The 19,853-nt window shown below is 39.8% G+C and overlaps 1 protein-coding gene across 21 annotated transcripts in view; it reads right to left on the bottom strand.

Annotated features, from left to right (window-relative positions):
• Window positions 1-19,853, bottom strand: part of Rbfox1 (RNA binding fox-1 homolog 1) — a 1,049,790-nt gene that overhangs the window by 117,909 nt on the left and 912,028 nt on the right. For 19 of the 21 annotated variants that reach the window (XM_051181375.1, XM_051181367.1, XM_051181376.1 and 16 more), the window contains one exon: window positions 2,567-2,710. In XM_051181375.1, the coding sequence (XP_051037332.1) occupies window positions 2,567-2,710 (144 nt within the window). The remainder of the gene's footprint in view (window positions 1-2,566; window positions 2,711-19,853) is intronic. The other 2 variants (XM_051181369.1, XM_051181389.1) reach the window with 1 other exon arrangement.

The following is a 19,853-nucleotide window of genomic DNA, read 5'->3' as shown; positions in this document are numbered from 1 at the left end:
GATGGCTGTGTAAAACATGGATGGGGACAGTCTCTGCACTTGGAGAAGTTGCAATCTGCCAAGTTCTAAGTAATTTGGAAAAGGAGGGTACTTTGTGCCTTCTTATGTTTTTGACATTGAAATTTCTGTGCCTTGTTTGAACAATAGTTAAAGGAGGCAGGAGGTACAAAGATCATTGTGTTTTTCTCTGTAACTGTCCTCATTTAACCTCATGCCCAAGCAAGGTGCCAGAAGAGAGAAGCGAGCAAAGAAAAGAAAGACACTGTTTCATGGCCAAGGGCTTGGAACAGTAGCTAACTGAGACTAAAACATGGTTGCTTACAGTAACTAAGATCTGAAAGAGGAAACTGTGCTGAATCCCCAAAACTTTGCCATGGGGAGCTAAGCAGAAAGTTCCAGATGCCTCCCAGTATGATTCATGCTGCTAAATGTATCATATAATATAACGGCTTTGTGACACGAGTGTTCATCTTAGGAAAATTCCATTTCTTTAAAATAGCAGTTGTAAAAACCAAAGAGGACTCCCAAGTTACTGCAAGTGGTCCATGAGTCCATATGGTCCAATAATTTTTATAGCTGAAATCCACACCACACAAAATCCACACATACTCTTTAACATAGACACAGATGTTGTTTGTGATAAGTAAAATTAATTTCAGTGTTCATGAATGTATCCTGCATTCCCTTAACTGACAGATGCTAAGGGCATATCTATCATCATATCAAATCAACATCTTGTTAGCTAGCTGCATGAAAATTTTGATTCAAAAGAAAAAACAAAATCAATCTTTCTGAAACAAAGTTTGATCTGGGTTTACTACCAGATAGCATGACACAGGACAAACTCTTTCTCTAGGTCATCTGCCCTAACCCTAACAGACAGAGATTCAGGTACTAACATACACATCATCTCATCAGTGTGACTTCCAGCTGTGAGTATTTTGACTCTGACTTAGCCCTGTAGCCTCAGGTAAAGTTCAAGATAATCAAAAAGTCCATGGAAGAAAATAGGCCCTTAAGGGTGAGAAACTGGGATTGGTTGCCTTGCATGTCACCATGAAAGATTTTAAGAATGGTCATTAAGAGAATCCAGTTCAAAGCCAACATCACAGTGACACTTGATGAGCAAAGACAGACCAAATAGCAAGACATCCCCTGGCTTGACATGGCAAAGAGAATATAACTCCTCCAGCTACCCATCAGTCAAGCTGGGTCCCACTGCCTTGCACACACTTAACCTTGACTCTAACTTCGAATGCTCTGCACTTTTCAAAGTCATCTTTGACCTGAGAGTGCCTGAGGGTATCTCCGTTCTGCAAGAGTTAGAGGGCTTAACTCAAGGTTATTACCAAATGAGAGAACGATAAAAGTGCAAAAGTTGACCTTTTCCTCTGAAATGTCAGGATTCAAGCCTGGGTATCTAAAATATTAGGATGCCTGCTCTGCTTTTGTGTCACATGCATACTTGATAAGCATCGTGTGTGTTAAAGAAATAAAAGGTCCAAGCTCTCCCCCCAAATCATGGAAACCCTGAGTAATGAAGCAGGGCAGCATCTTCATGCAGAGAATAAGGAGAGCTGTGCTCATAATGAGACATCTGACCTGGCCTCTTCTAACCGCTGTTGTGATATTTGCAGCTCTCCACAAACTCTTAGAGGAGTCTCCAAGCAGCCCACCTTTGTCCTGAGTCAAATGTTAAGGATGTAGTTCTAGGGCCAAATGCACAGATGCTTGCTTGCTATTACTCCTGGGATGTCACGAATACACAGAGTAACTACATTTCAGAACACAAAACATGATCTGAGTCTCATCAAAGCTGTGTCCTGTGGCATAGCTGAGACCAAATAAATAGTAAGTTCTTCCCTTCCCTGGATTGTTCAAACATCTTCCTGAGAAATAATCAGGGTCATGGTGACCTGTGAGAAAGTGAAGCCATCATTTCTTTCCTCCGGGTGAGTGGTGGCTTCTGGCTGGTTCTGCTTTACTATGGCACCTTGACAGGCTGCCCTTTGCCACCCTTGGCAGCATGGTAGATGTCCCTGAACCTCCATCCAGGAAACTGTACACTGCAATAATCAAATCAGATTTAGAAGCTGGTAGTGTTTTGATGGTTGTGGTGGCTGATTTTGAAGACTAATCTTTATGTAGAACTAGCCATTCACTGCAGCTGCAGTGCACAGTACCTGGGGAAAATGGGGATCAAGTCACTCATAGGTCATTCTTTTAGGTAAGTAGGCAAGGGCTTCAACATTTGTTTCAGTTATAGTATGAAATTTATGGATTTGTGATTATCGATAGACCTTATCATCAGTGGTTAATAGAGGAGTCTCTTTTCCACTTGCCTTTTAAGTTGTTTATTAGAAGATGACCAAGTGGCAAAGAAGAAACCCTATGTACACAACTAAAGCAAGTAAATGTATCCTGCCAGCCCTAAGAGATTCTAGCTACTATAGATGCAGGTATCAGAGGCTAAAATGACTTCATCCCTCAAGAACATTCCATCTTAGAATGATGAGTTGCTGGAACTCCCAAAAGGAAGGAAACTGAGGACAAAGGTAGTACTTACACCAAACATTTGTCGGAGGTCTGGATCCCGGAACCGGAAGGGGATGTTGGACACATGCAGCCTCTTGGGCTGGGACTTGTTTTCTGTGTTTTCAGAAGGTTGTGTCTGGGGCTGGCCATCAGTCGGTGCTGCATCATCTGTCTGCTAAAGGAACAAGAGGAAAACAAAGTAGCTGTAAGTACTCTGTCCTAATTTTCTCCCTGCGTTCCCTACTGGCAGGAGAGTGTCAGACAAAGCTTCTTGGTTTTTTGTTTTTTTTTATATTTAATTGCAAAATTATGCTTTGAATATCCACTGAGTTCCCAACCAGGGGTCTGAGATTCCATATTAGGCAAAGCAGTCAAAACTCCTTGGCTTCATGTGCTGTAACTCTCGCAGTGGGAAGGCATAAGACAACCATTCATAAATAAATGTATAGTTGGGAAGAAGGAAATAGGAACACTGTGGGAAAAATAAAGGAAACAGAAACTAGGAAGGGCTGGGGACTCAGGGTAAGTCATGGGAGCCTCATCAGAAATGGAGTAAAGATTATTAGAGATAAGAAAATGCATCCCTTAATGCTGCTTGAATTCTTATGCTATTCATATATAAGTACTGAGGCTGTGTAGGTAAAATATTAATAAATATCAAAAAATTGCAAAGGCTTGGGTGATTTGCCATTCATCCAGAGAAGCAAATGATTGACTCAAGAATTTCTTGGGTGTTAACTTAGTTTTTTGATTGTATGAATCTGTGTTGTCTACTACCATGGACCCCAAGAGAACATTTAAATTTTAAGTAAATAGGTCTGTTTGCATTTGTTACATTTGAAATACTCAATAGCCACATGTAGGTAGTGCCCGTGTTGGAAAAGGCAGAAACGAATATTCCCATCTGTACAAAAAGCCCTGCTGGGTTATGTTGGTGTAGATAATGTAAGGGTATTATCATAGCCCATTATTTCCTTCTTTTCTCCTCCACACAGGAATAAGTTAGGAATCGGTTATTACTCTGTTATCTACAATAGAGGCAAGAACTAAGGGAAAAGTCACATTAGCTGCTGCCATTGATGGACACTCTTTTTCTGTACTTTCTCTGCAATTAGCATATTTTGCCTATGGGTGGCAGTAGACACTATCCACATAAGATACACTTCTTTGAAACTACTATTGTAGAGTCATTGCCAGAACTGAAATTAGTGAGTAAAGAATCATTTTTTATCTATTTGTAAGCAATTTAGAAACATATAACTAGGACAAAACTATCAGTGTAAAATAATAGAGACTTAGAGGAGACAATCTTACAAAGTGAAATGTAAAAGAAACACCTAAAGAATAGGTGCATAATTAGAAATTTTCTCAACATCTCTCCTGTGTACTAGGATATTTTATTTGCATCCTCCTTCTGTACACACTATGAATTACATGTTGAAGTCAAGACCTGCTGGTGCCTTGTTCACCATCCATCCAAATTGATTTGGTATCAGAAGCACTACCAGATGGCTTTGTCAACTTTCAAGTGCAATGTGACCCTGGAACTGTATTATTTTGCCTCAAGTGTGAAGAGGTAGATGATCTAGAAAGAGGTGAAAACCCAAAACCAATTATAATGCAGTTGGTTATTTATGGGGGTGAGGGCTGACTAACCTCAAGTCAGGCTTGCCACTGGAGGTCCCAAAACACACCAACTCTGGCTTAATAGAGAGAGGTATTAGGAGAGATGTAGGGGCCAGACTGTGCCAAGATAGTGTAAAATATGTGCCACTATAGAAAGATGTGAGGGAAAGCCCTTCATCCTGGAGATGCTAACTGGAGCCAGACTGAATACATGGAGGAGGACCAAAAGGAAAGACTTCAGAGGTAGGTAAAAGTTGTAGACCTAAAAGAGTCATGTACAGAAAAGCAAGTGACTGTTAGAAGACACTTAAAGAGAATGATGGGAGTAAGTTGTGCCCATCACGCTACATGAATATTAAATGCCTATTATGTGATTGGCTGGTGCAGTGACAGACTGAAAGCATGAAAATTAGTGTACAACTAATAAATGAATAATAAATAAGTGAGTGAATATCACATTTGTCAGCTTCAGGTACTAGGTAGTGAATAGCCATGTAAGCTAGGGAGGAGGTTCACTGGGAGAAGTGCTTGCTGTCCAAGCACAAGGGAGGGTTTGAGTTTGCCACCTCAAGACCCACATAAAACTGGACTAGTGGTATGTGTCTATAATCTTAGGATTCTTATAGTGAAATAGGACGTGGGTATAGGAGGATTCCTGGCAGCTCATAGGCAGTGGGCAGTTGTCCTGTAAACACAGCAACTATGAGAGGCCATCTCAAACAAGGAGGAAGACAAGAGCTAACATCTGAAGCTGTCCTCTGACCTCCACATGCATACCATGTCACATGTACACACACACACACACACACACACACACACACACACACACACAATCATTCTGTAATGCTGAGACCCACACACTGTTTTTTTTTTTTCTTTGTTTTATGAGGGTATGTTGGGTTTCCACATCAATGAAAAAGAAACTATTTTTAAATCATGATATTGCTGCTTTGCCAAAGAGTAAGAGGTTTCAGCATCCTACCACAAGATCCAAAGTTGGCATAAGCCATAGCCAAGACCCCAAGTTTCCAGCCCATTTTCCCCACCCTATTAGAAATTACTCTGTGAATAAAAAATTAAAATGACTTTCTCTTCCTCCCAAGAAAGGGACTTAGACTTGGATTTGTGCACATTTGCTGAATGGCTCAGTTTAATAAACCTAATTAGGAATTACAGAGATTATGATTAAACATATTAAATGATTAATAGCATTATGCTGCTCATGTAAAAATTAAAATTAATCATCTCTAGTCAAACAGGACTTTGGAGAAATCTTTGTGGTGTTTCCTTTGATGAAAACATACAACGCTCGATTAATCGTTTTGTACACATTTAAACAAATATCCATAAATTATTATGTAGGGTACCTTTGGAAGAAATGATTTTTACTGAAAATATGCAAAAAAAGTAAATCCAATTGTTTTGAACTTTTATATGTTTGTGAGAAGGAGTCAGGGGGGATGTCAAAGTCTACAGGGTGAGAAAGGACAACCAAAAAGACCATTTCAAGCTGAGTGTGACTGTGTCCAAGGTGACCATTGTGTTTCAACCAGGGTTAAGGAATCACTCTGTCCAGTGTGCAATCCCACTGCCACCAACTGCTAAATGAGCACTGGCCAACTAATATCTCTATGCCTACAGTTTGCTCATCTTTACAAGGACAATGATGTTCCATGGCCTACAGGCTTAGGACAGGGACAAAATATGGGGGCAGTAATCTCAGAGCAAGGAATCCCCATCTTTTATAAAGAGAATACTCATTCCTTTTATGTCAAAGTGGGCTTTTCCTATGTGTATCTCTTGGAATTTTCAAGGAAAATATTCCTGGAACAAATCTGTGCCTTTCTATCCTCTTGGGGTTAGATCTGGTATGTCACCTACATGTGTTCAATATGGTTTGGTGAATAACCCTTGACTTTGGGAGTGGGCAGCACCTGAAAAAGCTGACACATCATGGAAGGAAGTGAGGTCACTACAGGGATTGGACTTGCTCTCCTTTTTTTTTTGTATCCTGCTATCATAGAGTGAACATCAATCCTCTACACATCTCTGCAATACTCTGCACTCTGATAACCACAGGCTAAAAGCTCTGAAACCAAAAGCAAAGAAAGATACACCTTCTTGCTGAATAAGCTGTCTCTCACAGCATCTGGAGGCTGCCCAACACAATCCCTGGATTTAATCTCCAGTCAGATTATCACAAGTTTTGTGGCTTGAAACTGTTAGACAGTCTATAACATAATAATAAGGATGAACATCTAAAACCAAGCTTTCTACAGGACCAACCTCCTTCTTTATTTGCCTCTTCCAGCTTCTGTGCCTGGGCATCTCTTGGTTTGGGGCTTTGTGACCCTGATCTGCCTGAATCTTCACATGGTCATCTTCCCTGTGTGCCTTACTCAAGTTTACTCCAGCTTTCTCTTCTTACAAAAAGTAGTCATTAAATTTAGAGCCCATTTTAAGGAAGACCGACTTGAGGTCATTAATTTCATTATATCCGCAAAGACCTTCAAACAAGGCCTCAGCTATTCACCGTTGACAGAGGTTATACCATGGACATATATTTGGAAGCTGCCATTCAACCTATGACAGTTTCCTTCTAAACACAAAATCAGAAGAGTACATTCAACTAGTGGCTATTTTCCAGGAATGACTTATTTTTAGTATTATCTCTGGGCGTTTGAAGACTCTCAAAAGAGCTAGCCACCAACAAGGGTCAAAAGAAAGGAGAATGCTGTAGTCTGAACAAAGAAGAGACAGCAACCTTACCTTCACCAGCCCAGGCTTGTCACCTGCCATTATATGCTTGTCCCCTTTGCCAAGGTTGGGAGGTGTCTTTTGTCAGTTTCTAGAAAGGTCATCACCATTCCACACTTTAGTGTGAAAATGAATAAAATGGTAATTATCCACCTGTGGTGGACTTTTCCAAGTGAGATAGTGATGGTTAAGCCCCACTTTGTAAGCCCACATCAATCATGAAAGGTGTCAACAACACTCATTTTAGTTTTGTTCTTAGTTTCTATGGACCATGGACATATACAGTTCTGAGAACCAGCCTTCTAATCACACAGAAAGACTCACAGGCCCTCTGAATTGGAGACCCCTTACTCCAAGAGTTGGGTTTCTCTGAAGCACTTGGCAGAAGTTCTGAACACTTACATTAAGACCCACCATGCCAGGTTCTGTGCTGGCCCACTGTGGCATAACCATATCAGGAGGCAGACTATTGGCTGAAGAATTTTTCCTAATAAACAAACTCCCCAGGCATTGGCATAGGTTATAAATGTTAAGAAAACACCACCGGCACTTTAATCTCCTAAAGATCACTTAGTGTTTCCACAAAGACCTTAATAAAGAACAGTGGGGGCTCCCTCTGCTGTAATCGTTCCTAATTCAATGAATAGCTCTGAGCAACCCACAGCTAATCCTAGTGAAATTGGATTTTGATATCGACCAATCCAGGAATGACTGAGAGAATACACATAGAAACGGGCTCCTTTTACAGTCTGTCCCTGCACCAGTGTTATCTCACTATGTTACTTCGACACTGTGGAGTCAACTGGCACCTCCTGATGGGCACTAAGTAATGGGTATAGAAGCATTGTGTAGGGGCTGTTTATGGCTAGACATTTCTGAGTTAAAACAACAAAAACCAAAAAACATCCATCTTATACCAGTCCAGTAAAGTCCACCCTTGTGAACCTTAAATTCCCCAGGAGACTTTTGTCTGTGGCTCATGAGTGCTATAGATAAGTTACAACTGAGTTAAAATTATTCTCTCAAAATACCTTTAAAAAGCTAGTGAGTTTAAACTCCAAAATTCAGAAAAGAAGAAGAAGAAGAAGAAGAAGAAGAAGAAGAAGAAGAAGAAGAAGAAGAAGCAGCAGCAGCAGCAGCAGCAGCTGGTAGTAGCTCAGGGACTATGGTCTGATAGCTGGGGGACCTGAATAGGACCAAACTAGGTCCTCTGAATGTGTGACAATTATGTGGCTTGATCTGTTGAGAGGAGTTGGGCTGGCAGTGGGACCAGGACCTATCCTAGGTACATGAACTGGCTTTTTGGAGCCCATTTCCTATATTGGGATTCCCTGCTCAGCCCTGATATAGGAGGAGGGGTTTGGTGCTGCCTCAACTTGGTATTCCAGACTTTGTTGATTCCCCAAGGAAGGATTTACTCCCTCTGAGGAGTTGATTGGGGAGTGGGTGGGGAGAAGGGGCAGAAGAAGGGGAGGGAGGGTGAATTGGGCTTGGTATGTAAAATGAAAAAAAAATTAAATAAAAAAGTAAGGATGGATGTAAAGCACAGTAGATAGAAACCTACAAGAAAAATTAGAATTCAGAGAGAAAATGGAGCTCTTTATTGCAGCAGCCAGCTAAGGAGAGGGAAAGGCAACAATTAGAAAAAAAAAAAAAAAAAAAGAACCAAGCTATATTTGGTGGGAATTAAAAATACATATATGCATAACCCAGTACTAGATATAGCTCAAGGGTGCTGAGGAAGCACACTTGGGCAGCCCTGAACAAAAGTATATGAGCAGCAGAAGCAATTTTATAATGTCTGGAAGTCATGTGTTTTTAAGAATGAAATTAAATATGAAATCAATCTTAAGCATACATTCATTTTAACTATTTAATAAACATAGCATTGTGATACATCATCAGTGCAAAGAGCATTTAAATTATGTTTTTTGAACCAAGTCATTGACATTTACTGTATACTTTATTCTTAAGAGTCATAATCTCAGGAGGGCACATTGATTTCTTACTAGAAATCCTTTATCTATATTTAAGCTTCAAGAAAATGACAGTTGAGGCTGGGTGGTATCCTGTGCCTTTAAACCCAACATTCAGGAGGCAGAAGCAGGCAGATCTCTATGTGTTCATGGCCAACATGGTTTACAGAGAGAGTTCCAGGGCAGCTAGAATTATTACACAGAGAAACCCTGTCTCAAAAAAAGTATGGTTGAATATACAGGTTTTCTACTTATAGTTCAAAAGTCTCCAATGACTAAAACCATTCTTCTATTTAAGATAAAGCTTAACTAAATGAACTAAATGAAAAATCTGTTCCCTCAGTCATAATAGGGCACTTTCAGAATCTCACAGATAACATGAGGATCTCTGAAAGATGTTTCTGATCTCTAGAACCAATGAGAAAGTGGCCAGAATTGAAGTCACTGCTCAGTTCACCATGAGTTAGATAGGTACAAACACCAAGAACCCTCCAAAGGTCTTTAGAGAGACAGTGACATGTGATGAAATGTGAGAAGTCCTCCTGCCATTTCTGGCCTGGATGATGGAGGAAGTACAGGAGCCCAAGAATTAAGGAGCAAGAAAATGTAAAGGCTCTAGAAAAAATTGCCACTTCCATAGCTGGAGTTTGTCACTATACCTGGTGATCCCTAAGCTGGGCTTCAGACACCTAGGGGCCAACACATAATACATGTATGTTGGAGTCAGTATTTGCTACAAAGAAAGAGTTTAGAATCATTATCTACATGACAGGCATATAACATGTCCACCATTCCAGAGGTTTCCATCAGATAGCAGTTTTTAGTCAGTGTATAGGAGATGGTAAAAATGAAGACATGGTTCAAGGGTTAAAGGGAGATGAGCAGAGAAGGATACACACACACACACACACACACACACACAGAGAGAGAGAGAGAGAGAGAGAGAGAGAGAGAGAGAGAGAGAGAGAGAAAAGCACTCCATATCGAGGAACAAAATTAAGTCAAGTCCGCATCAATGCTTCAAGCAATGATGAACTATACATAAGAATAGATACAGGTATGGACTGCTTTCAGAGTTTGACCTGTGTTCTAAAAGCAGGTCACTTAGACACCGTGGAGTCAACAAGTCTGACATCTTTCAAAGAATAAGGACTGAGAATAACACCTATCACAACCTTTGTCTGCAGGATGTCTGTTATCTGTGACTACTGCTGGGATCATGACTACTATTATTAGTTACTATTTCTGTCATCACATAAATATGTGTTTTTTAACTCACTTCTGTGTTCCTGGACACGTTGAGGCTAGATACCCTCTGCGTAGGGTATATGTGCTGGGTGTGTGGGGGGCAGGGAGGGTGCATGTGCATATCCCAATATTTTGTACAAACTCTTAGAAAGTTTCCAAGCTACCTATGACATATATAGATGCCAGGCATAACTAACAGAGGAAAGCCACTTGCTTTACCACGTCACAGACTGAGGCAATGGGTGCTGACTGTCAGTGACATCAACTATAACCATCCAGTGCTGGTTTATAGAACTTGAGGAAAAGGGTAAAGACATGGAGGGAACTGAAAGCTCTGCTCAGATACCATGAGCTGGTGATCTTAAAAAGAGGTGCCCATGCCTCATCTCATGCAATCATCAGAAAAACTTGGAAATCTGAAGCTCAGAGAAGTGAAGTTGTCTATACAAAGATACACAGCTAAGATTGCTAACTTCATCTGCTGGATTGTTTTCGCTCTGTCCCAGCCTCTCAAGGGCAAGGTGAACATGCTGAGGGAAGTCTAAGGACAAGACAGAGGACAATTACAAAGCACATAGGAAGGATTAAAGATTTATTACAGTTCTAATGTCTTGAGGTCTATGCTGAAGACAGGATGAGATCTGTGCTACCACAGCTGCTACCAAGCCAACACATCCAGGCTGCTTCAGGATTCTGAGTCTCCAGAATCTTCTCTTGGGCTCCTATTAGTAACAGTTATTTTTTTAGCCTACTTTAGAAAATTTTCCTTTTCCTTTTTTTTTACTTTAAAGATGTATTTTATTGTTTATTCATGTGTTTGAAAGTGAATATATATGCGAATGTTCATATACACACCAGTGCATAAGGAGGCCAAAGGAAGGTGTCTGATCCCTTGCTACTAGAATTATAGGGGATTGTGAGCTGTATACTGTGGGTGCTGGAAGACAACCTGAAGTTTCCTGAAAGAGCAGCAAGCATTCTTAACTTCTGAATCATCTCCCTGGGCCCCAAACTTGAGCTTAATTATCACATTATCCTGGTATACATGAATATCATCAAGGCAGGCTCACTATCTAATACCCATGTAGTTTTGAATACTTTACCTGGTAGATAGCAGATCCTCAGTATGTATTTCTGGAGTCATTCTAGTCTGTTTCTTTAGGTCAATCAATCATTTTAAGTACATGTTTCCTGAGTTTGCCTTTAAGGCTTCAGAAACCAACACCTTCAAGAGCACGTGCACAGCACATGGCTTTCACTTCCACCAGATTGGTGAACACAAAGCATCTTTTCTCTCTAGCCAGCTCCCCCACTCTCTATATAACTCTCTTCACACTAATAAATAAAAAGAATACTTCTAAATACCCTACTGCTTTTCACTCTTCTACCAATCAAGTTGTTTCTTAGAGGAGGAGAAACTTGATTAAGTTGACAATATTATCTGAGCAATGGTTGAGTGCCCAGTGCGATGCATTTTGGACCAAATTGATTGTATAACAAACACTTGCTTTGTTTCTTCTATCAGCCCGAGTAGCAGGTCTTGATTTAGACAGTGACGCTGGGTACTGGGTGAATTTGCACAGGCCATGGTTGCTCTCTTTCTGCAGAGTAGCAAGGCCAGAGCAAAGGCTGGAATAATTCAATACATTGTGCTAGAAACTCAAAAAATAATATCACAGAGCTCTGCAATATACCTATTTGATTTGATTTGTAAACCTGATAAAAAAGCAATTGAAAAAAGTTCTGAGGGAAAATATATATGTTCTAAGCAAAACTGTAATCATATTTAATGTGTACAAGGAACCAAGAATGGGAGGAGGGAGGGGTTAGACAAGTGGGCACATGCACATCCAATCAACTGTCTACCTATATTAGACAATATTGCACTTTCTCCATTTAAAATGGAGAAAGATTGCAAAAAGTTATTTTCCATTAAAGTAATAATAGCACACCAAGGGATATGAATTAAAACCCATGTCTCTGGTTTTCTCCAATCCCACTTCAAAAAGAGGCTACACAGAGTCTCTGAGCTTCCTGCCTTTTTCGTAGGCAAACAAATAAGTTAACCACACAGCTTTGGATATAGTTAATACCTCATTCCCAGTTCAACAGAGCCAATTCTGTACCTGGGCACGACAGACTTAAGAAATACATCACATTTCCTCCATCTCAAATAAATTCAATGCTGAGCTCAAATGATGAAATTCCTTACAAAGAAGGATGGTAAGCATGAAACAGGCTGACTATATTCCTTTGCTCTTTTCATCCATTGGAAATGTGGGAAGAACATGAAAGGAATCAGGGGTTCCACTTCACTAAGGACATGGATGTCAAGGTGACTGCATTAATCTTCTCTGGCTACTGAAACAAAATGCCACCAATGGGCACAATATGCACTCACATCTCATCATTTGTGAATCTGGACCTGTAAAACTAAGGATTATGGGTGGATAGCTTCTTGCTATGTCCTCACAGGTCAAAGGGAACATTGCTTTATTCTACCTCTTTTTGTAGGAAAGCATTAATTCCCTCATGGGTACTTCACCCTCAAAACTCAGTTAACAAAACTACCTTCACAACATGCAGTTTCCAAATATCATCACATCAGGGGTATAGCTTTCAATGTAAAGACGGAAGGGAAGGCACAGTAATACTGTTGAGGAGAACCAGCAAACACTTTGGGATAAAAAGCAAGTTTCTTATAGAGAGGCAAATGTATACTAACACAATCAACATTCAAGATGCATCTATTGAGAACATAGAACAGGTGAGACATTGTGGCTTACCAGAAGCCATGAGTAACCAGATTACATAGAAAGTGAACTTATTCTAGATCTCTGAAGCCTGAAGCTTAGGCTTTTCCTGCCATATACAAAAAGTTAAAATGCTACTGCTAACAGATATACTAAATGATTTTGTGCTTGTTAAAGTTCTGGCTATTGGCTTTTGGCATCAAAAGGACAGTGCCTGATACTGTGCTGTTACTCAGTACCCTCTATGTCAATGTCAATCATTCCCACACCTAACTGAAGGACGATCATTCTCCATAGAATCTTTCTTCTGTTTTCTGGAATTCTAAAAACAAACTTTTGGGTTCTTCAGATCAGCCAGCTCCAGACGAAAGGGCCAGTAGATCCCTCCTGGCCTGTATATCTATGTGCCTTCGTCAGTAGTGACTCTCTTGCAGCTATCTCCTCTCTCTGCCCAAATAGCCTGATTGTCTTTAATCATCCTGGCAGATAAAAAATATCCAGGATAACATCAAAACTCTATTTAAAAAATATTTTTGTTGTTGTTGATGAATTCTTAATTACACCTAGCTCAAAGATTTCCCCCTAATGTATTATGCAAGATTTAAATGAACCAAATGTTAATTCTAGACATTATGCTAATTTTCTAGGACTGAGGAAACTGCCAAAAGCACAATTCAGATATAGAACCTGGAGATGAGTTTAAAAATGGAGCTGATTTCAGTGAAGATACAGGGTTTTCCTGACTAATTGCCTCTCACTCTTTATAAGTAATTCAGACAAGCATGTGTTCCAAGAACTTTGTTTTAAAACTGATTTTCCCCCAATATACACCTAACATGCTGTTACTATCTCTGTGAACTGTGATAGGTTTATTCACATAAATAAGGCAAGAATCCTGCCATGTAAAGTACTCCATTTCTGTAAAGTGACATGATTTGGCTTTCTTTCAAGTGGCAAATCCCATTTCTCAGTGGGCTAATTTATTCCACACTGAAGTGTAGGGTAAAGCCAGTACACTGTATGCTGGAAATTAGAAGTGCTAAGTAACTGGCTGGTGACATAGGCATGTTTGCACCTCCTTTCTAGTGTGTTCTTCAGCATCAGAGTAAATAGTTTTGCTTTGTGGGCCATTCTATAATTGAAACATATTGATTGAGCCTCAGTAATACATACACAAATGAACTATGACCAAGTCTGCTTTCCAATAAAACTTTATTTGTAAAAGCAGAAAGTGTAGGCTAGATTTGTCCTGCAGGTCATAGCTCTCCATGTTCTGGGTCGATAATACTGCATATGTTTATCATTTAAAAAGCATCTGTTGGTTTTATGAGAAATGTTTTATATTAATAGATGTGAGGATGAGAAGATATTCTCTGAGTCCTTGGGGAATTTTTGTTAAAAGGTAGAAAGATAATAAGAAGCTGTGTAACTAAGAAAATGGATACACAATGATTGAAGGACCTCGGGTTGACAATTCTTCAGCCAAAGGTGATAGAAGAATCCTTACAGAAAGAAAGGCTCATTTATTTAGATGCTCAGTCATCATGCATGAACTGAAACCCAGACCAACATTTGGTGCTATAAAAGAATAGGCCCTGTCATGCATGGTGGCATGTACCCATAATCCCAGCATTTGGGATGCTGGCACAGTGATGTGAATTCAAGTTTAGGAGGCCCTGTATAGTAAATTCCAGTACATTGCTGGGCTACAGTGAAAGGCCCTGTCATAAACACAAAACAAAGGTGTTGGAGAGATGAGTGGGGGTTAGGAGCACATGTTGCAAAGCTTCTGAACTGAGATTCTAGCATCCATGTTGAGTGGCTTATAATCATCTGTAACTCTATCTCTAGGGGCATCTGATGCCTCTGACCTCTGATGACACCTGTGCATTCATATGCACAGATGCACATGCATAATTAAGAATAACTGAAAATAAATACAAGAAGAATAGGGGGAAAATGAAGAAGAGGAAGACGAGGAGAAGCAGAGAGAATGAAGAGGAAAAGAAAGAGGAGAAAGAACAGAAGAAAGATGAGAGTGAAAGAATATCTACTTCTCCTGAGGTCTTCCATTAGCTGTTTACACCATTCATTTCTTTAGTGACAATAGAGAAAGTGGTAAGATCTGATCAGGAAGCATTGGTCTGTGTGGCTGTAAACAAGCCACTTACTTTCATTTATTCTATAAACCTTTGTTTCCAAAGAAAAGGCTTGTGTGATGACAATACATTTGACACCAGGGAGAAGGGAGTGAAATTTGGCTTTAGAAGGCATGTTGGCAGTTTCAAGGTGCTCCTGAATCTGTAGCCAATGGTTTCTATTTTGCTGAGATCTCTGGGCAGATAGGAGGCCAACAAACTGGCAGTGTGTCCAACATCTATTAGGTTTTCTGTGTAGCATGCTTAAATTCAAGCCTACCTCATGTCCTCATGTGCATTCCTCAATGTGTTGCTGTATCATGTTGGGACAGAGTATATTCTCCATCTGATAAACCAAGACACTGGATTCATTGGCTCTGCTACATGTCAAGGCTCAAAGACTCAAGGATGAAAGTCAGTTAGATGTCAGTAAACCCTTGGTAAGCAGTCTCTGGTCACCTGAAGCATGGCATGGAATCTGTGTTCTAGATCATGAACAGGTTTTCCCACAGCTGCCAACTTGTGAAGGGACTGACCTGGGATACATCAGCTTGTGTCTGGGTGTAGTCTGTTCAACACCTGTGTCACCAAGAGAAACTGGCAGGCTCTTGAACTCTATGCATTCATAATCCACAGGTACAAGAAGAATAAATATTTTGAATAATGTTCCTAGGATTGGGGATGTGAATCAGTTGGTAGAGTGCTCATCTAGATGCACTAAGAACTGGGTTCCATCTCCTGCTCACATAATCCTGACATGGTTATATATCCTATCATTCTTACAACAGGGAGGCAAAGACAAGCAGACCAAAAGTCCAAGGTTATTTTTAGCTACGTGGCAAGTTCAAAGCCAGCCCGGGCTATGTGAGGCACTGTATCAAAACAAATTAAAAAAAAATAAACAAAAATAAACAAAGACAATGATAAAAATCCACTGCAGTGAGGTTGTATCTACATTCCAAAAACCAATTCTGCATACCTGAGACCAGTAATAAGGAGGTATGTGTTTATCTGGACTTGTAAATATATTTGATTAGGACCTCTGATCCCAGCCACTTGCCTAAGGACATGTAACTCCATCCCTTGTACTGGCTACTTTTGTCATCTCTGTTGCCAAAAAGTTGACAAGAAGCAAATTCAAGAAGAAGGCATTTTGGCTCACTGTTTGAGCACCTAATGGTGGGGAAGCCATTGAGACAGAGAACACCATTGTGCCAGGATGATTGGTCCCTTCTCCTCCACTCATTAAATCAAGATAGGCCACAGAGACAGGGTTGTAAGCAAGAGTACACTATCAGCTGTATGAACTTCGTCCATGCCACCCACTCTCTCTAGCAAAACCAATATGGAAGACAGATTCTATACCTTGGGATAGATCTCCTGGGTCTTATATTGTTCTTGCATCTCTGGAATGCTCTTGGCATGGAAGACATTTTTTCCCCAAAGTAAAACTCCTCTCTAGAAAAACACTTATATTTTGAAGGTGACAGGGTAGCAGCTGGAGGCAGGAGGTATTTCAAATGGCTTCTTGGATTGAAATTATGCACACCTTCCTTACAGATTATGGGTTGCCCCAGTTTCTATGAGGATATGATTGAAGGGAGAGAGATATATATGGATGGATCACAATGCAGTTGCAAAGCTGAACTTCTTGGCAGACAGAACACCCTGATTGAGCATTTGCTCTTTCCTCTGATAATTCAATGTTTCCACCTTTATACTGAATTTTAGACTGTCAGCAGACTTCCCCACTCAGCCTTGTCCATTCCTCTACTTTTTTGGGACATTTTATCTTTGCCTAAACAGCTCACATAAGGCCTCTGAACTGATCTGTTAGTCTGGCTACTTGGAAAGAGGATTGCTTCCTTCTTAAGAAGGTGGTAGCCACTTCTTATTGAATGATACAATAAAATATAAAACAGGACAATTTTATTCATTTTATGAAATTCAGAGAGAGAGGAAAATTCCTTCTAAGAAGAGTAACAATGAAATGGATTTCATGTAACAGCCTAGAACATGATCCTGGAATGGGGAGCCCATCCATACTACTCTGTGCTTATCGTACATGTATTTCAATACCCTTCTCAGTATCCTCCTAAGAGGGCAATGAGACTAGCTCTGCCATTTGCCTGTGGCAGAGTTCAGAGATCTGGTCTTTTTGTATGTTGAGTTGGTTTGGCCTGGGGCATATAATGGAATGGTAGGTGTGTGTCTGTGAGCTCCAGTGGACTGCTAAATCCTGTCCATCAGGGACTATTGGAATTAGCTATGGAGATAGTCTTTAACAAAAGCAAGTGTGTGTGTGTGTGTGTGTGTGTGTGTGTGTGTGTGTGTGTGTGTGTGTGTGTAGGATTGGGGAAATGGCTCAGTTAGTACAGTACTTTCCCATGCAAGTGTGACAATCCAAGTTTGAATCCCTAAGATCCACATAAAAGTTGGGTCACAACATTTGCTAGAATCCTGGTTCTGGGAAAATGAAGCCAGAAAAGTCTCTGGTGCTCACTGGACAGAGGGCCTAGCAGAACATACAAGTTTTAGCTTCAGTCAAAGATCCTATGTCAAAAAGGAAGGCAGAAAGCAATTGAGGAAGAAACTAAAAGTTGATTTCTAACCCCTTATGAATCACATATATACATGTACATATACATCTATGCATACACATGTATATATCTAAACAAACTATATATATATATATATATATATATATATATATATATATATCAGACAGACACATAATAAACAAAGGTCCTGGAGAGTCAAAATTTACCACATTCCAATTCTCTTACTAGATTTCATTAGCTAGGATCTGAAGACTCCAAGCCTGGACCACGGGGCCTAATTTTCATTTTCCTTTGCATTCTGCATGTATAGCACACGTTCCATACAGTGGCTTATTAAAGAAGATGAAGCAGGAAGATATCAAGTACAGGTACACCTTGGAATACAAAAGGAATTCAAAACTGCTGAGCAACTAAGACCCTGTCTTAAAATACAATGTGCTGGTCTGGCAAAGTGGCTCAGCAGGTACAGGCTATTGCTTCATAAGTCTGATGAGCTGAATTTCACCCTCAGATCCCACATAAAGGCCGAGGAAGCATAGTACTGCACACTGCTATGTCTGTGTGCACCAGGAGGAGGGGACTATTGCATACCACTTCTTACTCTGTGTGTGCTGATGAGGTGCTGGTTGTTTGCAGGAAGATGCGGTGCCAATATAGGAAACCATGATATCTCTGTAAAGTGGGGCTAAAGTTGTATCCACTTCACAGGTGAAGAATGAATCTTGAAGGGAGCTCATATAGCCAGGAAGAAGATGAATAGCTTCTACATTAATTGTGTACTTGCCATCAGAAAAATCATCCATCATAACCAAGTAGGATTCATCCCAGAAATTCAGGGATGGTTCAACATATGAAAATGCATTAATGTAATCCACCATATGAATAAACTGAAAGAAAAAACAACAAAAAAAAAACCCAAAAAACATGTGATCATCTCACTAGATGCTGAAAAGGCCTGAGACAAAATTCAACACCCCTTCATGATAAATATCTTGGAAAGAATAGGGAAACAAAGAGCATACCTAAACACAATAAAGGCAATATACAGTAATCCGACAGCCAACATCAAACTAAATCAAGAGAAACTCAAAGTAATCCTACTGAAATCAGGAACAAGACAAGGCTGTCCACTCTCTTCGTATCTATTCAATATAAAACTTAAAGTTCTAGCTAGTGCAATAAGACAAGGAAAGGAGATCAAAGGGATACAAATTTGGAAAGAAGAAGTCAGATCTAGCTATTTGCTGATGATATGGTAGTTTACATATCTTACCCCCAAAGATAAATACCTTCAGCAATGTAGCAGGATACAAGATTAACTAAAAAAAAAATCAGTATCTCTCCTATATACAGATGACAAATGTGCTGAGAAGAAACCCAGAGAAATATCACCCTTTACAATAGCCATAAGTAACATAAAATATCTTAGGAAAATTCTAACCAAACAAGTGAAAGACCGGTATAATAAGAACTTCAAGTCTTATAGAAAGAAATTAAAGAAGAAATCAGAAAATGGAAAGATCTCCCATATTCTTGGATAGGTAGGATCAACATAGTAAAAATGGCAATCCTACCAAAAGTAATGTACAGATTCAATGTAATCCCCATCAAAATCCCAGGACAATTCTTCACAGACCTTCAAAGAGCAATATTCCTTATGGAAAAACAAAAAACCCATGATTGCCAAAACAATCCTTTACAATAACGGATCATCTGAGGGCATCACCATCCCTGGCTTCAAGCTCTACTATAGAACTAGAGTAATGAAAACAGCTTGGTATTAGCATAAAAACAGACAGGTAGACCAAGGGAATCCAATGGAGGTCCCAGATATCAACCCACACACCTATGAACACCTAAATTTTGAAAAAGAAGCTAAAAATATAAAATAAAAAAAGAAAATATATTCAACAAATGGTGGTGGTATAACTGTCAACATGTAAAAGAATGTAAATAGATCCATATTTATCACCATGCACAAAACTCAAGGCCAAATGGATCAAAGACCTCAATATAAATCCACCCTCACTGAACCTTACAGAAGAGAAAGTAGGAAACATATTTGAATGCACAGGCACAGGAGACCATGTCCTAAATACCTACAGAATCAGCTGACCCAAGCTAGTGAGAGGTAACTGACTCAGGTATGACAGATGGGGAATCTGCAAAAGACCAATCTAGACTCTTTTAATATAGGTGATAATGGTGTAACTGGAACAATATATGAGGCCACTGGCATTGGGTTCAATATTTAACACT

Source organism: Phodopus roborovskii, unplaced genomic scaffold (assembly GCF_943737965.1).
Source record: "Phodopus roborovskii unplaced genomic scaffold, PHOROB, whole genome shotgun sequence".
Classification (NCBI taxonomy): domain Eukaryota; kingdom Metazoa; phylum Chordata; class Mammalia; order Rodentia; family Cricetidae; genus Phodopus; species Phodopus roborovskii.
This window is presented reverse-complemented; position numbering and strand designations above follow the sequence as displayed.